Below are 20,270 nucleotides of genomic sequence, written 5' to 3' on the forward strand. Positions count from 1 at the left end.
CACAAATCCTGGAATTTATTTTAGAATAAGATGTTCCTTTTTCCCGCCCTACACTTTAATGAGCAAACGTGTTTCTTCCATTCCAGCTCCCGGCCTATCCACAAACAAACCAGCCATTATTTTATTAGCCCCAGCTAAGGGAGGAGGCCTACAGCGTGCAAAGGTAAAGCAGTGCCAGCTCAAGTTGGATCTCTTTGGGTGCCTTTCTAAAGCCAGGGCCGAGTGGAACTGAATGTTTACATAGGGCTCTAAGGTTTGCAAAACTCTTCACAAACATGATCTCCTTTTGTGGTCACAGACTGCTCGTGAGAGGCAGGTGCTATTTATTTATCCCTGTTTTACAGATGAGGAAACTGAGGCAGGCGACAGTTGGGTCACGCGTCCAGGGTCCCGCACCTGGGGTCAAAGCTGAACGTAGGGCTTCCTGATTCCAGGCACGGGACCCTGTACGGTCTGAAGCGAACAATGTGCCCTCATCATGGGGAGGGTGGGGGTGGGCGGGCGTACAAACTTTGCCCTTGGACTCTCACTGAGAAAATCCGCCCCCCCCGCCCCTCCCCCTCAGCTCCTCGCCAGTCTACAATGGCTGGTTTCGTGTGTGCCACGGGCAGTTTGTGCATCACTGAGGCTAACAGGTGTGGAACCTTGTGGACCGAGGAAATGCCCCCAGAGGCCACATGAACCTCCGAATCTGGCCACTATCTGCCTCCTCGAAGTCTAGGTCTCGAGGTTGGCCAAGGCTGTAACCCCAGCCCGGACTAACCATCCCCAAGTCCCGGGGCTGGAGCGAACCTGGCTGTGTGCTGGCTACCCAGAATTCTCTGGTTCCACTGCTAAGGATTCTGGGAACTTTCCGAGTGCCTACCAAGGGGAGTACGTCGGGTATTATAGGGAGGTTGGTGTGGCGGGCTTACCGGCCTCACGACCCAAGCAACCGAGGGCCTCGGCCCCACCCATACTCCACATTCCTTCAATTGCTGCTAAAGGAGATGACCCTGGGTGCCAGGCACTAGCGGCTCCCTTCCCCGGCCCCTCCTCCTTCTCTCCCCAGCATAGCAACCTGCTCTAGCCAATGATCACACCGCCCCTGCCCCGCCTCAGCCAATCCCAAGTCTTCATATTTTGAGCGGGAAAAGCCGAAGCCCAGAGAGAGGCAAGAGCACGCTAAAGGCCCCTTCTTTGCCCTGTAGCTGGGGGAACAGGGTCTTGGCAGGAGATGCCCATTGGCTCCCGGAGGGACCAATCAGATGTTGGGGAGAGGAAAGTGGACCTGGGAGGGTGGCGGGGGCGGGGGGGAGGGGGCAGACTGTATGGGGCGGGGACAGGCCAGTGCCAGGTCGCGTGCGGGGTCGCGAGCCGTAGGGTATGAAATGTAACGGCCTCTCCCCCCCGGCCCCTCCCTCCCCCTCTGGCCTCCCCTCTTCCCCACAGACGGGCCTCAGGCTGCGCCGGGGACGGAGGCGACGGCGGGAGCGGCGGGGTGCGGGCTGAGGGGAGCAGCGGCCCGACGCCCCCCCCTCACCCCCGACCCCGGGTGCCGAGCCTAACCGAGGAGGGGTTGGGGGGGCGCCCGATGGAGGTGAGAGGCGGAGGCGGCCCGTCCGGCCCCTGCCCCACGCACGCCAGCCCCCTCGAACCCGAGGGGGCCAGGACAGGGGGATGGCGGGGTGTGGAGGTAATGGGGGTCGGGGGATCCCAGAGCGGCTGGGCACGGGCGCGGGCGAGGCTCCGCGGAGGATCGGGAGGAGGGAAGGGAGGACCGATGTCTCCGGCCCAGACCAGGCCCGACGGGAGCAGCCTGCCCCGCCGTCGCGTCAGACAACTGGGACTGGAGCCGCGGCTCTTGGGAGGGCTGCGGGGCTGTGCGGCTGTGGGGCTGCGGGGCTGCGAGCGCGGCCGCAGGGACCTTCGGAGAAAGACGGAGCTCTCGAGGGCCGAGGCCCGGGGTGAGGGAAAGGGCAAGGGAAAGGCGCCCCACGACGGAGCTGACAGGACCGGGCACACAAGGGCAGGGAAGGGAGTCCCTGAGGGAGACGGAGGTGGTGAGCGGGGTGTGGGGCGCTCGTGAGCGGAGGGCCTAGGGACCGCGGAGGTGGCGGGGTGTGAGGGAAGGGCTGAGCCGGTGACGGGAGGTGGGGGCCCCGTGAGGGAAGGACGGAGGAATTGATGGAGTATGAAGGAACTTCTGAGGAGGTGACGGGAGGTGGAGCCCGTATGAGGGAAGGACTGAGGAGGTGATGGAGGGTGAGGGAGGCTCTGAGGAGGTGACGGGAGGTGGGGGCCCGTGTGAGGGAAAGGCCGAGGAGGTTATAGAGGGTGAGGGAAACCCTGAGGAGGTGACGCGCCGTGGGGCCTGTGTGAGGGAAGGACTGAGGGACTTGAGGGAGAGGTGACCGTGGGGGCCTTTGTGAGGGAAGCGCTGAGGTGGCTGACGGGCTGTGGAGCTCTGGTGAGGGAAGGGCTGAGGAGGACCAAGGAGGTGACGACGGCGGATTGTGAGGCCCCGGGAGGGGAGGGCTGAGGAGGTGACGACGTTGTGTGGGACCCCAGTGAGGGAGTCAGAGACGACAGGATGTGGAGCCCTAGTGAGGAAAGAGGTGGTGACGAGCTGTGGGGTCTCTGTGAGGCTTTCCTCACGGAGGATTGGGGGAGGGGGCGGCTGGAGGACCCAGGTGACTAGATACGGGTCTCTCGAGGGAAGGGAATTTGGAGGCGATAAGGTGTGGAACCCTTCGGGAGAGGGCACTGAGAAGGACTGGAAGTCAGGGTCAGGCCCCCGGGTGAGGAAGGGGGATTGGAGGAACCTGGTGTACCGGTCCTGAACTCCGACTCTGGGTTGCCTATAATGAAAGGCGAGAGAGAAAGAAAGATGGACGGAGGTGACAGCGCCTAACTCAGCGCCGCACCCTGTTCCGAGTCGTAGGCGCTTAATAAATAATGGAAATTCATATGGGTGTTTTGAAGAAAATGGCTTGTTGAGGGACTGGGGTCCAAAGGTGACACGATGTGGGGCCCCTGAGGGGACGTGGAAGGTTGGAGCTGACAGGTTCCAAGTCAAGATGGGGGGTGGGGCTGGGAAGAGGGAGCGAAGAAAAGGATTTGGGAGGGACTAGAGCGAGTTGACCTCGGAGGAAGATTCCAAAAGAAGTTTGGCTGTGTTTACGGGTGGATGTGGAGAAGTTAGCTGTTTAGTCCGGTACCTCTCCCTCCCCATCCCTACTGGGAAGTCAATAGGATCTCTTTACATGGATTCTGGGACCTCCTTATTATTGGGGAGGAGCAATCCCCAGTTGCAGATAGGGAGTTGAGTTTCCAGAAGAGCCAAGAGCCGGCCTTGGGAAGGTTAGGAAAGATCCTTTGCTCTCCACCCCCCCCCCCACCCCCCCGGCCCATTGAATGGATACATTGGCGTCTGTAAACTTGTCTGTCTTAAGAAAAGTTTAGAAAGTGGATGAGGAGGAAGAAGCAAATTGGGGTTGGAGAAGTGGGATTAAGGAGAGCGAGCGGTTAAGGGTCCCAAATCAATCGCTCGTTAAGGAGTAGAAATCCTATTTTACAGGAAAATTGGTAAATTGGTCTTTGGGACGTAGTTCTTCCTGTGCATTTCTCTTTGTTATTCATGCTTCTCTTCTTTTCGATTCCTGTCGTCTGTAGCCTAAAGTCGCTTTCCGTGGAGGTGCGAATCGCTGCTGGAACATTAATGCAGATACCAGCAGCCGATTAACTGATGTATTCAACAGTGTGATGTTGACTGGCTCCACTTCCTTCTATGATTGCTACAAATCACAGGTTCATTGATAAACTTTAATTCCATGTTAAAAGATTAAGGATTGTCAAGTAGACCAAATTATTACAATTAAATTCTTCTCCACAAGCTATCCAATTCATAGTGTTGATGAATCTCTGGTTAGAAGAGGAAAGAGCTGAGAATTGGCAAGATTTTGAAACCTTTGAAAAATTGTTCTATCGAATACTTAACATTTTTCATTAAATGTTTTCATCCTGTCCTCAATGTGACCACAGAAATGTTAAGCAAACTCCTTAATTAAATAATTTCTTACCTTTGAACACTTTCTTTTAAGCAAATTTAAAAACTATTTACTGAATCTAAACATCAGGTAATTTAAGGGTAAAAGTTTTTATTAGCTTCTTGCTCTTTTTTGATACCTTGGATTGTGTGCTACTATCTACTTTTCTCTCTCAAAAACTTGTTTTCAAAGTTAACCTATTAGTGTAATTAAAATTGCTGTCATTTGAAATTTTCATTTGGTCGAGTTGTCTGAATGTGTGGAAATATCATTACAAAAATGCCCTTAGTTTAAAAGTCAGTGAGTTTGTACCAAAAAAAATCTGTACCATCAATATTTTAAATGAGGATAATACTTGCCTTCCTCATAGGGTGTTTGTAAGAAAAGTGCTTTGTAAACTTTAAAGTGCTATATCTAGTAATAATAATAACTCACATTTAGAGGCTAGTAGCTATCCAGGACTATTTGGTTTTGCCCACACTGGACATCTGTATATTACATTTGTATACATATTTTAGCTAGGAAAGGATCCAGATGTTTCACATATTTATATATGGAGCTCTACCACACTGATTCGGTATTAAAGTACTTCCTGGCAGACTAAGCTAAAAATTGACCTTTAAAAAAAGTTGGATTTTTTCCCAAGTCTGGATGAAAACTGATTTAAAATGCAAAATACAGTTGAAATAAAGAACGTCCTCAGAACGTATTTAGGTCCAGATACCAGGGCTTCACCATTGTAGACATAAAATGAAAGTGATTGATTGGCTAAGTATTTCGCTAAAGAATTTAGTAAAAATGAGCAGTTGGACTAAAAAATAGACTAAAAATAGCCAGTCTGAATAAGTTAAAACTGAAAATGAGTAGACTAATCAATACTAATTATCTAAGCATAAAATTAAAAAGCTTCTATAACTTTAATACCATTGGAATTCTGGAAAGGTAAAAATTTTGGTGGAACTTTCATTTTCAGTAAAGTAGTTGTTCTGCACCTCAGTTTACTCAAAAAAGTTCTGAGGGGTAGGTTTTAAATAATAAATCATTGTCAAAATAAAACAGTAAATGCTACTAAACAATTTGAGCTTCTGAAGATGATTTTAAAAAGAGCTCTTTTTAAACATTTAAGTGTTGACTGTATTACTAACATTATAGTCAACATTAGCCTGTGCTTTGAATTATTGCTTCAGTGGCACTGATTAAGATAGTCATAGTTACAATAAAATTTAAGTTAGAAAAAATTTAAAAATCAAAATTGTACAAAGTGTTTTTAATATACATTTAATTTGAATCAAGGAAAAAAAATTATCCAAAGAATAGTGTAGTTTAAAAGTATTTTTATCCAGTTTCAGATCCCTTTGTTATACTTAAAAATTAAATAAACTCTACATGTTACTTAGGGTTAAAGGTCACCTCTAGCTTTATCATTTTTTCTTGGTAGGACTGAAAAGAGTGAATCTCTAGTTTCAGAGTTGACTCATAAAAGCACTTTCTAGTATTAGCAACTTAAAAATTACCTTTATTACATTTCAAACATTGTTATGAAGTATTTCTTATCAGCCTAGGAATTTTGATGTTTATTGGTAACTTGTTACAATTTTCTTCACAAAAACCTGAGCTGGAGTCTTTCAAATAGTGAAAACCAGTTACTAAATTTTTAAAAAATACTTGATATACATTATTTCTTTCTTATAGTCTCCCTAAGAGAGGCAGTAAAAGCGTAGAGTGTGAGAGGTAGTGTTGTATAGCAGAAACAACAATAATAAACATAAGTGCACACTGTGTGAATCACACTTATGTGCTGGCAGAGATACAAAGTTTAGACAAGACATTGTCCCTGTCCTCAAGAGACCTTCAGTCTAGTAGAGTGCTGTAATACACAGTATTTTATGACCATTGTATTAGAAAGGTACAAAACATAGTGCTCTGGGGTCTGAGAAGGATGTTGTTTCTGGGGAGGAATCAGGGAAGACTCCATGGAAAAGTTGGCATTTCAGTTAGACTATAAAAGATGGGCAGGAACAGGAATTCAACAAGTGTAAAGAGGGAGGAAGAGTGTAGAGAAAGGATATTACAGGAAGTGGAAACAGCTTTAAGATTCTACTGTTGGCCAGCACTGGGCTGAATCTGAAAACGTAGGTTCTAGTCTTGGTTCTGCTACTCAGCAACCTAATACATCGGGCAAGTCTCCAAAAGACTCTTTCATTATTACTAAAATTAGGGATAACACTGGCCCTACCTGTCTCTGATAGTTGTTTTGAAAATCAGATGAGATAGGTGAAAATGCTTTTTGTAAATGACAATACACAAATGTAAAGAGTTATTTTTATCTACTTTTTAAGATGAGGTAGAGCACTTCAGTTATGTAATTTGTGCAAAGTCACACTGCCTAAGTCTACGAGATGTCTAGATAAAAAATGAAAAATTTGATCATTGTACGTACTCTGCTATATAGCATGACAGCCAGAGGCCCTTAAGTTCTGATTTAAGATTATGATTCTCAAATTCTGTTCGTGTTTTTTCCACTTGTATTTTTCATCACCTAAACTAATATTTTGTCAATAGCAGAATAAAAGAAAATAAATGAAATATTTACAAATATTATTAAAATCTTTCTTCTAAATTTCAGAGTGAAGACAATGTAGATTTACGGCAGACATATACTCCACTTTCTTCATCCACAGAATATTCAAGTTCTGTTGATTCTTCCCTTTTCTATGCACCATGGTCAACATATGGAGATGATATCAAGCAACCTACTAATTCTCAAATCAATGTAAAGAACAGGTAAGTTAATGAATACGACATATGAGTTTAAATTAGGTTTTAAGTCGAATAAAGCCATTTGCAAATTACAAGGAGGGAAAGTTTAAGATGAAAAAAAAATCCAATTACGATGTTGACCAGCTTAATTTAACTATATGTGGCATGTAAGTACACAGGCCCATTTTATGTTACTTTTCAAAATGAACCACAATATTATCAGAAACCATCTAGTTTTGGAGGCATATTAACTTAGCATAAAATTGCATAAAAATGAAATCTTTGTATAGAGAGGCTTCATATAACACTGATTTGGTTATACAATGGATCATATATACTGAGTACATAGAGATACATACTCTACCTTTTTTTTCCTATAATACAGAAATCCTTAAACTTTGATATCAGCCTTGTTACTCTATACAAGTATTTTGATTGGTTGGCATTAGTTTTATTTATTCATCAAGTTTTTAAAATAACTTGAAGAGGCTACCTTAGATAAAATCATTAATTTAATAGCTATTTGGTATCTTCATTTTTTCCTTTTAGTAAAATCATTTAATAAAATCTAATTTAGGAGGTCCCATTTACAAAGTTATTCTTTTTATTAGGTTAAAAAGTATTGGTCTCCTTATCTTTCAATCTCACTAGGTTTTCCTTTATTATATGTTTTTGGTAGTTAGTCCATTCACAGATTTATCAAAAGGATGATAGCAGAAAAAAACACACTTTTACTTGACTTTGACCCTTAATTAACTAGAGGCAGTGTTATATAGTTCTTTTTAGCTTTGGTTCTTATTAACTGAAAAATACTGGAACTTAAAAAAAAATTAACTCAAGGTAAAACAACTAAGATGCTAGTCCTATTGGAAATTATCTCAAATAAGATAATTTACATGAAATAATTTTCAAATGTGTAGAGATATACAAATAATAGATACTATATCTAAAATATCTTAACATTAAAAATTTTAGGGAAAAGGAGAATTTTTTTTTATAGTGAGGAAGGGACTCTTTAGCGGGGAAAAAAATTATCATTTAGAACATAATTAGCTTCTATCAAACTCCTGTGTGCTAGGCACTATGCTAATCATTTGTGGATACAAAGACCAAAAAATGAAACAGTCCTTGCTCTCAGGAAGGACAACAGCCATAATTTATCTAGCCCAGGAGTTCTGATGATTAGCTTCTCCCTCACCCCAGGTTTATTGGGAAAGTTCTACATTTCAGAAAACTGAGGGACTATATTTAACACATTTACAGTGATTGCTTAGGAAAATGATGTAGTGAGGAATCACTAAAAAAACCAGTGTAAGTAATTTGGTTTTTTTTGGTTAGCATAACCTTACTTAACTGATCCTCATTTTCAGTAGTGTGGTACAAGGAAAAGATCATTGACTTAGAGGACCTGGGTTCAAATCTCCTACTTGTAAGTTTGACCTTAAGCAAGTCCCTTAACCTCCCTAGGCCTAATTTTTTGTTTTTGAAATAAGATTAGACTAAATGTCTATCCTCTTAGGTACTTTGTGGCTCTCAATCCATGATCCAGTGATGTACTCCAACCCAATTTGAACATTCCACAATTTTAAAGTATATAAAATGAAAGTAATACCTTTGCTACTTAACTCAAAAGCTCTGTTGTAGGGATCAAATGAGATTTATGTGAAACCATTTTCAAAACTATAGAGCTATACAAATAGATACTGTATCTAAAAATGTCATAACTCTAAAAAATTGTAAGGAAAAGAAGGGTAAAATCAGTGACGAGGAACTTTTATAGGAGAAACAAATTATAGTTTAAAACATAATCAATAAGCACTTATTAACCATTTATATTGTAGGCAACTGTGCTACCCATTTGGGCATAGAGACAAAAAAAAGAAACATCCCCTGCTCTCAAGGAAACAATAGGTAGAACTGCCTAGGCCAGGGGTTTTTGTCATTTTTTAATGTCATGGACCCCTTTGTCTGGTAAAGTCTAAATCAATAATGGAAGGAAATGTTCATGTAGAGGCCAGTAAAAATAAAGATGCAAATTTTTCCAATTCGCAACAGACTTCCTGAAATCTATCACTGGACTTTTTAAAGGTTAATGGACTCCAGGTTAAGAACTTTATCTAGACCCTGGAGAGGATAAAAATGGTGTCCCTCATAGTTTTTGTCACTATACATATTTAGATTATACCAATTCACTGGGTAAGACACCACTTCACTAATTTGAAATGATAGCTTCCATTACCCTAGACATTTCTTCTCTGAGTATGCCCATACAATTTTAAGCCTTAGTGTCCACTCCTATCATTTTACAAATGAAAAAACCCCAGAGGAGTTACATGATTTACCCAGGATCACACGGGTAAGTGACAGAGCAAACTTTGACACTGAAAATAAAAAAATGAAGATGGAATTTTGAGTGCAATGGAAAGAGCACTGGATTTTGAGTCAGAGGAACTTGGTTCAAATCTCATTTCTGCCACTTAAGGCAAGTCTGTGTCCCTTTCTATAAAATGAAAGGCTGCATTTGATGATCTGTAAGGTCTCTTCTAGCTCTAAATCAGTGATCCTCTGATTCCATATTTTCTACTCTTTCTACTGTCAGTGGTTCTTAACCTGAGGTCCATGAACTTGTTTAAAACTATTTTGATAACTGTATTGCCATATGATTAGTTTCCTTTCTAATCCTGTGTCTTATGCATTTAAAAAAATATTTTGAGAGATATCTATATGCTTACCATATTGCTATAGGGGTCCCTGATACAACAAGTTAAGAACCCCTGAACTAGGCTAGCTCTTTATTCTACAAATAACTGAAACCTAAAGAAGTTAATTTTTGGCCTAAGTTTACACATTTAGTTATTAATAGCAAAATTGGGTCTAGAAACCTAGGTCCCTTGACTAATATTCTACCTACAACGGTTTAAAGTCTTGAGCTATTTGAAGGAAGATTTCAGTATTACTCTGGATATACTTCATTTTCATACACAAAATTTAGGGGGAAATACTGAATAAAGCATCAGTTTCAAATATTTTATGAAGCAACTAAGTAGGTGTTGATGGAATAATGGGTGATAGGATAGGAAAGTGCTTTCAGCAATAACTGAAGTATATGGGTGATAGGACATCACAAAACAGAAAATTATATCTCCTTTAGTCTAAAGCGTACAGTATTGTGGTATAGAGAAATGGCTAGGAAGTAGTTATATATTATAAATTGGCTTTATGGTTTGAAATGAAATGGAAACAGAACTACCTTTCAAGTAGACCTCATGCCAAAGTGAAAAATATTATGCTTTTAGTTTCTACCACTGTTTGAAATGCAAGTATTAATTCAGTTCAAGGGTTAAATATTAAGATAATGGCCTTAAGACTAGAAAAAGACATTTGTGAGGATCAAATGAGATAATAAATTGTAAAGCACTTAGCACAGTGCCTGGCACATAGTAAGTGCTATATAACTGTTAGTTATTAATATTGTACTGTATTATAGGATAAAGTAATTTACAAGCGGTATTTAGTTTTCACCGTGATTTGTTTTTAGGATTCAAACTGAAAGAAATGACTATGGCAGTGAAACAGACTTATATGGACTTGTGTCTAACATTTTGGAAGAACAAGATAAGTCACAGCCATATTTTGCTGAGGGGTTAGTATATTATATATGACCATTTAAGAAACTTTTAAGCTTGCATATACTGTCTGAACCTCATCCTTAACCTTCTTTTAGTGAATAGAGGATCATTTGGCAGTCAGAGACTTAAGTCATATTCACTTTTAGGTTTATTGACACATTATTCAATATGGCCCTGTTATACTCAAAATCTCATTCTGTGTTTTAGTTTTTTCATTACTGTTAACATCTTTTATTAGGAAATTGTTCTTACCATATTCAGAACATTTTGTCACATGGGCTAAAGCTTGGCATTAGGAGTGTATAAACTCCAGGCATTTTATACATTGATTCCAAAGAAAAAGCTTCGTGATTTCTATCCAGAAAGACATATGGATTTTATTTACAAAGTAAAATTAATTGTTAAAAAAGACACCTTAATTGTTTTATTTGGGCGTGGAAAAATCCTACCCAGAAGCTATGGATTTTGAACATTTCCTAAATGGGAACAGTGCAGTACATATGTAGCCAATTAAAATATTCTGATTTCAAATACAGCTTCAGCAGAACACATCCCTTTTTATTATGAAAAAATGCAGACTCTCCAGAACTTTATTTTTTCTTTAAATAAATTTTGTCTTTTATCAGTAAAAATAAGTTAATGAGAAGCTATAGTGGGATTTTATTCATTGGCTTGAGTTGCCCACAGGGAAAAAGTACAATGAAGAGAGAGTGAAGTTAAGAAGGTATTTCATATATGTATTTCCGGCAGGAAATAGCTACCATTATCCCCTAAAAATTTCTGTGATATAAGTAAAAGGTTGATAATGTGCTATGGATAATTGGAGAAGAGCTTAGTGGGACAAGATTGGGGTATTTCAACTCCTTTCTCATATTCTCCACTGGGGAAAAGTCTTTAAAGTCCAAGTTGTAATTAAACATATTTACTTGTTCTAGGACCTGCTCCTCCAACTTAAAGTCAGTTTGGCCTGTGAATACAAGCAGATTTGCAGATCACCATGACCTCTTGTCAGAAACTAAAAGGCCAGTAGATACAGCCATCTCTCAACAAGCTTTTTATAGTGGCGAATCTGTCTCAGCAGTGGAAAAGCAGTACCTGCACAGTAGTAACCTCACACCACAACAGAAAATAGATGAACTTTATCATGGATTTACTAGCTTAGACCTTGAAGAGCAATGGATGTACCCTTCACGAAGTGATCACTCCAACTGTTATAATATTCAGACAAATGATACGGCTAAGACAACATTCCAAGAATATCCATTTATCAAAAACTGTTTTACACCACAAGCTGGCCTATCTGACATGAAAGAATCAGGGGTTGATAATTACCCTTATGGAAGAGAGAAAATGTGTGCCAAAGGGCTTGAGGCACCATTACAGCAAAAACGGGCAGAGATGTTTCTTTCACAATTCAATAGATACAATGAAAATGCAGATTATTGTAGATATCCAGAATATTCTCATCCCAATAAAGCTAAGTTAAATAAATGTTCAAATTTTAGTGTTCAAGATAACAAAAAATTAGCCAATGGAACACCTGAGACACCAGCTGTAGAAACAGACACATACACTAAGTTATTTCAAGTTAAACCAACAAATCAGAAAAAAATGGAAGAGACTATACAAGACCAACAGAATTTCACATTTTCAAAGACTACACCACATTTAACAGAAAAGCAGTTTGCAAAGGAAGCAGCATTCACTGCTGATTTTGGGTTAAAGTCAGAATATGGACTGAAATCTCACACAGCTTGCCCAGGTAATAATGATTTTGCCAGCGTCTCAGAAAAAGTGCAGTTTTCTAAACCTGAGCCCCAGAATTCTGAATATTTTAAATCAGTGAATTTATTATCGAACTCAGCAACATCTTCAGGAGGCATCAACATAAGTAGGCCAACCTGGATGAATGTTCAAACAAAAAACAGCACTCCTGTGCCATATCGAAATCAAGGTAACTTGATGAAGTTGAATAGCCATTTAAATGCAGCTTCAAAAGGTGGTAACCATTCTTCAGATTTTCCCCAACTATCATCTACAAATTTAACCCAAAATAGTAATTTATTTCAGAAATATTGCCAAGAAAATCCTTCAGCATTTTCTGGTTTTGATTTCAGTTACAATGGTACTGAAAGAATTCAGTCTGTCAATCATATGGAAGGACTGACCAAGACTGGGGAAGAAAGTCTCTTTGAATCAGTTACAGATAAAAAAATAAAGCAGCCAAATGGATTTTGTGATAACTATTCAGCTCAGCAGTATGGGATCATTGAAAATGTGAATAAACATAATTTTCAAGCTAAGCCCCAAAGTGGACATTATGATCCTGAGGAAGGACAGAAGCATTTAGATGGTTTATCTCAAAATACATATCAAGACCTGCTGGAGTCACAAGGTCACTATAATAGCCACAGACAGGGAAGTGGAGACAACAATATTGTTAATAACCGCGTGAATCGTACGCAAGCCTCATGCTTTTCTAATAATTACATGATGGGAGACTTAAGGCATAATCAGAGTTTTCAGCAACTTGGTTCAAATGGATTTCCCTTGCGATCTACCCATCCATTTGGCCATTCTGTTGTTCCACTACTGGATTCCTACGATTTGTTTTCTTATGACGATTTAAGTCACTTATATCCTTATTTCAATGATATGATGTATGGTGATAATTCCTTTTCTGGTTTTGTGCCAACCTTTGGATTTCAAAGACCAATTAAAACCCGAAGTGGACCAGCTAGTGAACTTCATATTCGTCTAGAAGAATGCTATGAACAGTGGAGAGCATTAGAAAAGGAGAGAAAAAAGGTAACACAAAAACAGTTATCTATATAGGAGTAAATTAATTATAGTATGATGCCAGCTCTGCCAGTTTTCAGTATTATCACCATGTTAGTTCAAGAGTAGCCTATCTTGCTGATGAAGCTAAACTCTTTATTCTGTAGTGTTAAAAACTGCAGGGTGTTTATATATGCATAGAGACTAGATAATCAGAAACATTATCCCAGAAATAAAAGGATAAAAATCTTTTAACATCAGAATTGAATTTATGTGTCAATCTCATCGATGTTGAAAAAACAATCATTACAAATAATTTTGAGAGAAAAGTACTAGTATGTTTAACAAATGCTTTGTTTAGCAAAGTAAGTATAGATTGCTATATAAAATAGCTAGAAGAGAAAATTTTTAGTATAACCATGACTTAGAGATCACAAGTCCCAAGTTATCTTCCTTAATTAAGCAGTTATTATTTACTAATTTTAAAGGAAATGAAATCTTCATATATAGAAGTTAATATTAAGCATTAAATAGAATTTTTAAATCCTTGCCTACCTCAGCGGATTGAAGCTTCCTTGGTACTTGACTTGAATGTTTGGGCAAGTTTACATGCACTGAATTAAGCCATAGAATGGTAAAGACTAGGCTTATATGGGATATATACATGTATGTGCATATGAAAACTATTATTCATTGATAAGATTTTGAAAAAATTAGATGTCTAAACTTTTGCAATTTTTCTCAGACTGAATTGGCTCTTGCCAAGAACTATCCAGGGAAAAAAGTTTCCAGTACTAATAACACTCCAATTCCAAGGCTGACCTCTAACCCATCACGAGTTGATCGCCTGATTGTGGATGAACTACGAGAACAAGCCAGAGTAAGCTGTTTTTTTGTTTTTGTTTTTGTTTTTTTTTAAGGAAAACACTCTATATTTAAATTGGTTCATGTATTTTTAATATCTAAGGTTTTCAAGGATTTTTAAAATCTCATTTGCATTATGATTTTCCATGTTTGGTCTTAGTATAAAAATACATATTTAGAAAGAAGAAACGCCATTTATTTAAAAGCTGTTTTGAAAATAGGACCTATATAAAGCAAAAATTCCTTTACCAACAGCTTAAAAGAGTCCACTGTCAAACAAAATATGTAATTAACTAAGTTTTAGTGGACAGAAAAATTTTTAAATATTTAGGAAGAACTCCTTCCTAAATATCGACACCAAAAACTTTCCCCAAATTTCCTACGAAGATAGCTTGAGTAGTGTGCACAATGTAAAACATAAGGCTATAATTCTTAATTTTCTCAGCTATGCATCCTTCATTCAGTTCATTCTTTATGCAACTTCTATGCCTAACTTTATATAATACTGTAGTTATTATGTTCTTAGAAAGTTGTGTAATCATATCAGATTTTTAAAACAGTACGGAACTTTGCTGGAATCTAGAGATGAATCCTTTGTTACTGGGAATAATCACCCCCCCCCCAAAAAAATCTGCTTTGTATTTGGATTTTGGGGGTAGCGTTTTGTAAATACTTGCTTTATTCTCTAAAATCTTATTTTAAAGTTAAAACACTTTCCAAGTAGAACTTTTAAAAATGTCTTTAAAATTATAAAATTAAGCACTCAAAAAATAAGGTTATCTCTGTGACTTAACAGAAGCTTCATGAATCAAGAAGTAATAAGTATAATCGACTTATTTATTTCCTAATTATATCCTTTGTCCTTAAGCTGTTAATATAAACAAACTATTAGTCTCCTTCCCTTGAAGCAGGCTTGTTTTTTTCAATTCTTATAGACTACTAAATCTGTTTATATCCAATCAGTTAAAAATTTGTCTTTTTAATCCAAGGGAAATATTTATGCTGAGAAAAATGTCTAGCAATTTAAAATAAACTAGAAGTGTCATGGATTGCATTTAAATATCATCATGTTAATTTATAATTTTAAAACTAGTTTATTTTTATAAAAATTATTTCTGGTTAAAATCCATTTAGCTTATGGTAAGCTCCTTTTAATAAAAGAGTCACAAGAAGAGAGGATCCTAAAAACTAGCTAGCTTGTTCCTTCTAGTAATACACTAACTTAGAGGCTTTGGGTACATAATTTATAATAATAATTTTATTACAAAGAGCAGTATTATTCAGAAATATTCAAAGATTGAAACTGTTTTTGGTTGTATTGACTTTTGTAGTTTTTTCCATAGTGTTTTTATTTTGTGGGATTTTTCAGAAACCTATAAAAAAATTTAAGTCCACTAAAAACCACATAAAATTTCATTGCATTTTCTTTTTCTTATTCTTTAAGTAGCTCTTTGCTTTTCTTAAATAATAATAAGTTATTGGCTTGTGGTTTTGGTGAAGTTTTTGTTTCCTCGGGGTCTAAGATGGAACAATATATTTTCCTTTCTCCTATAAACCTGTTTTCTTGAGAGAATCTATGGGTCTGATTTGGCATATGCTCAATCCAGAAAGACAAATGATTTTAATAGGTCAAGGAAGCAGAGATTGAATGATTTCAGCTCCTCAATTAATGGTTTCTGAGCACAACTGCTCTACGGTATATGGTTAGAATCAGCTTCTGGAGACAGTTATTTGACAGTTGATTTGCTCTGTGAAATCCTAATTGTTAGAGAAAACTACTCACTGTTTTCAGAACTTGAAGCAAACCATAGGACACTCCACAACTATGTGGCTTGCACCCCCTAATATTCCAAAAGAGTCTATGCCCACTGAAAATGAAAGTGACGCTATAGAAACTGATTTTTAAGCATAGTAACCAATAGGAATAAATTTCTTTTTCCCCAAAATTTCTTTGGGCAATGTTTACAGCTATTCTGGATTCTTTAAACCAAGCAATAGTGGTTTCCTTTAGAACACAGTTCTCTGCTCCCTATTAATCTCTATCTGCACACTCTCCTTTAAAGTTATCCGAGTAGATTTAATTGAGGTTACCACTGAAAGCAGTTAGATTATTGTTGAGAGGGCAGTTAAAAGTTGAGTGGACTACATGGAAACCAAACAGCAGAAAAAAAAGAATGTGTTGTCATCCCTCTTTTTGAGGGCAGAATAACTATCTCATTCTGTCTTCATATCTCTAAGTAGGGAGAAGACAGGCTTTATTTCCATTTTTTACAGGTGGGGAAACAGATTAATATGACTTAACAAGTTCAAAGTTAATCAACATAGGGGTCCTTCCTTTGAAATTTAATGCTTTTTATATATTAAACCTACTTCAAGATGTTCCCCCAAATGCTAAAAAATATTAGCACACCTTGTTTTATTATTAACACCTACTAATATATTTAACCTTTTCAATGTTGCTAAGTTCTTGAAGTCAGACACTAAAACTTTTGAAATGAGCTTTTAATATAAGATACGTGATTTTAATGTTCTTCAAATACAAATTTATTTTTGCTCAAGTTTGAGGCAAGGCAGTGTGGTTATATGCCTTACCTAACTTTAAAATAATTCCTACAGGTTGTGACTTTACTTGGCAAAATGGAACGTCTTCGCAGCTCTCCCCTTCATGCCAATATTTCTACTGCTCTTGATAGACACTTGGAGTCTATTCACATTGTACAGTCACGTAGAAAGGATGAAATTGTAAATGCTTCAAATCGGCAAAGGCAAGGAGTTCCTAGATGCCAAGATGACAGAGGTACCAATCAATATTCCTTCTTTGGTAAGGTGATGCTAAATCTAGAGTGTTACTATAAGAGAACAGAGTACTACATTAATTTTATGTTTGATCAAGGAACATTTCTAAAACTTCTAGCTAGTAGTAGAACTTAGAGTAATTAGACAAACTTAACTAAGATTTTAAAAACTCAGAAGAAACACAATTCTGATAACTTAAGTCCTTCAAAATTAAAAAGTGTTCCTTTTTAGCTTTTCTTTGGAAGCCTTTTGATTTGTTTGTGCAACTGAAGTAAAAATCTGTGCCCCAGATAAAGCACATCACATTTTTCCTAGTAATCACAAAGAAACAACAACAGAAAAAACACACCCATACTTAGCAACAGAATGTCTTTAACTCAGGAAATATTCGTCCTTCTCGAATAGAGTGATATTATGATCAACTTTACTTTGGTTATAATGTCAGGTGTTTTTTTGTTCAGTTAGGTTTTTTTGTTTGTTTGTTTTTGTTTTTTAGATTTAAGGAATTTCTTAGATGGTATCTAACGTGGACTATATTTAAAATGTATATAACTTTTTTTTAGATGTGTTTGCCCTTGCCTCAGCAATTAAAGAGATGTGTGTGGCTACTCGGAAAGCACGCACTACCCTATGGTGTGCACTGCAGATGACCTTGCCCAAAACAGCCAGTACTGCTGGCCAAGCAGACGTGGAGAAGGCTTTACAGGATGTAGTAAATTGTGAAGATAAAGTCCATGAAAGTATAAATAGCAGCAATCCTATGAACCAGAGAGGTGAAACAAGCAAGCATTAAGGAAATGCCAGCAGAACGTGAAGAATAAAAGCTGTTAAGTAAATGTATCAAGACATTCTAAAGTAATTTTAATGAACTTTTCAAGCTCGAGAATTTCAGTACATTAATTTTCTTCCAGATTTAAAGTTAATACCTTAATGAAGTTCAACTTCTAATTTTTAAAAAAATCTAGAATACTATTTCTAATGGATCGGATATAGTTAAAAGTGAACTCTCAAAGGTAAAGTTGACTACTCTAGGAGTTCTAGCTAGTCAAAGATAACAGGTTAGTTTAAGTAAAATGAATATTTCCTAACAACTAAAGTATTACTTAAACTTATTCTGCAGTGCAGGTAAACGCAAATGTGAAATTCTTCTAGGTGATAAGTTTCATTTAGGTTTGCCTTAGTAAGTAATAATTCCAAATAATGAATCTAAGTGACTGTAACCCAACTAGGACTACAGTCTTGTAACCAAGACAAGTTTTGATTGTGATATAAAAGCGTTTTCCTTGCAAAACTGGATAATAACTGGGAACCAAAGGAAAACAAGGCTATACCCAATATTCATGTAAAAATTTAATATTAAAATACTACCATATTTATAAATTTGAAATCTTAGTGCCTAAATTTATGGAGGGAATTGCATCTGATTCTCCTAAATTAGTGATAAAAGTGCCAGTGTAAAAACCATGCAAGTTACTGAATATAAAACCTGTTCAAATCATTTGTGTATATTCTTTAAAATTTAATTATAATATCAATTATTAAATGTTGCCAATTTTAAAGTATTTAAATTGAATCAAAACATAACATTTCCATTATCTGGATCTTTTAGAAAGACTTGCTGCACAGCAACTGAAATAATGACTATAGTTCTAATACCCTTGGTTTTGCTGCTTTTAAGAGGGTATCACGAGGTTTAAAATGTATTTTTTTAAAGTTACTCTTTAGCTAGTTTGGTTTACAATTGGTTAGTGTATATTTTGTGTAGTTGTGTTCATTAGTTTGCTTCTGTATTTTTTTTTTTGAGAGCTCTTGAAAGCTTGGCTTTTTCTGTTTCTCATCATTTAATATCTTTGTATTGAACGTGAATAATTTATTCATTAATATGAAATGTTGGTATTATGTGGCTCAGAAGACCTTGGGTTTTAACAATTCTAGCATGAGTTAAACTATAATATAATGTATTGATGAAATTTAATTGAACTACCCTTGGCTAGGAACACTGATGTTTTAAATGTCAGTGTTCTTCCTAGTTTTAGAAATCCTGGTATGCAAAAAAAGGAGTGTAATCACACCACATAAATTTTCTTTAGATGATGTGCGGAAGAAACTGATTGAGAATGCAGGAGAAACTGTAGTGAAACCATTTTGATCATTGATATGCCTTTAGAGAACTGCCCAAATGAATTACATTGAGGGTAGCCAAATAAAATAGATCACCCCACCACAGTCACTGCACAGAAACTGGTTAAGTTTGATATAAGACATGTTGGATGTTATGAAAAACAAATATTGTACTGAATTTAGACTGTCAGGTAAGAAATAAATTAGCATTGGTTGAAAATGTCTGATATCATTATTCAACATTTACATCCCTGATACAGCTAGCTAACTTAAGAGTTGGTTCAGTCACTGTGCTCATTAGGAAACCATGTAACTAAATTTACATAAAATTGGTGAATATTGCTGTAAGTAATTTTGAACGAATATCTATGTTGTATTTGGGTTACAAGCTGAATATACTAGTTGCTAAAATGCTAGTACCTAAAACGGAAGCTTTGCTCCTTGTGCTGGTCCAAGAACTTCAGGATAGAAAATCTGTAGAAGTCTTTATAGCATATAGTCAAAATAAGTTAGGTACAGATTGTATGTTAAGAATAAATATACACTAAAAATACTATGTTAGAAATTCTCTCCTAAATAATATTCCCATTTCCAGTTAACCAGTCCTGACCTGGTTATCTTTAAGTAAAACATGTTATTTACACCCCTAGGTGATTTTAATCACTATACATTGTCTTCCTATGGCATATAATTTTTTAAAAAATATTTTCTATATATTTCAATTTGTTCCCTATATAATTTTAAAAACTTAAGCTACTTCGAAATAGCCAACAAATTCATCAGTGAATATGTAGTGTTTCTACCATTTTTTTAGCTTTAAAAAATCTGGCCAAACCTAAGAAAATTAAACTCTTTACCAAAAGTAGTTGAAAAGCTACCTTGAGTGATGTTGTTGTCTTTCCCAGTCATCCTCAAAGGGCCTAGGGACTCAGTGCTTCCAAAGCTTGTCCTGCTTGAGATGCTCTAGAATGTTACAGCAAAACCCAAAACTTTGGCTAGTCAGTATTAACTGAGGAGATATGAAAAGGAGGGATTTTAAACATCACCCCCAAAATGACATCATTGAAGACCAATATTCATTGAGGACTTCAGGTGTCTGCATGACCTACTTAAAAGTCCAGTTAGCAAACAAACATATTCCCTTCTCTCTAAAAGACTGCTGAATATTTTGTCAGTTTGGACTTTAGTTGTAACATACATGGTCTCAAGATCACATAATTAATGATTAAAGTGTTAGGTTGAAAAGCAAGTCATTCAGATGTAATTTGTTAATTTAATAATAAAGACTGATTCC

General features: G+C 37.5%; 1 protein-coding gene across 1 annotated transcript; it reads left to right on the forward strand.

Moving 5' to 3' along the window:
- The first annotated feature begins 3,396 nt into the window (after positions 1-3,396).
- MEIOC (meiosis specific with coiled-coil domain) lies at positions 3,397-17,648 on the forward strand. The gene is made up of 8 exons (XM_036755632.1): positions 3,397-3,414; positions 3,655-3,789; positions 6,655-6,812; positions 10,327-10,431; positions 11,353-13,225; positions 13,941-14,075; positions 16,676-16,856; positions 17,419-17,648. The coding sequence occupies exons 1-8, from the start codon at positions 3,397-3,399 to the stop codon at positions 17,646-17,648; spliced, it is 2,835 nt and encodes a 944-aa protein (XP_036611527.1).
- Positions 17,649-20,270: the final 2,622 nt, after the last annotated feature.

Source organism: Trichosurus vulpecula, chromosome 4, assembly GCF_011100635.1.
Source record: "Trichosurus vulpecula isolate mTriVul1 chromosome 4, mTriVul1.pri, whole genome shotgun sequence".
NCBI lineage: Eukaryota > Metazoa > Chordata > Mammalia > Diprotodontia > Phalangeridae > Trichosurus > Trichosurus vulpecula.

What these genes read in the sequence shown, in the direction of transcription:
- MEIOC (XM_036755632.1), top strand. An exon ending in CAAATCAATGTAAAGAACAG is followed by an intron (nt 6,813 to 10,326) that starts GTAAGTTAATGA and finishes ATTTGTTTTTAG; the next exon opens with GATTCAAACTGAAAGAAATG. An exon ending in TAGAAAAGGAGAGAAAAAAG is followed by an intron (nt 13,226 to 13,940) that starts GTAACACAAAAA and finishes AATTTTTCTCAG; the next exon opens with ACTGAATTGGCTCTTGCCAA.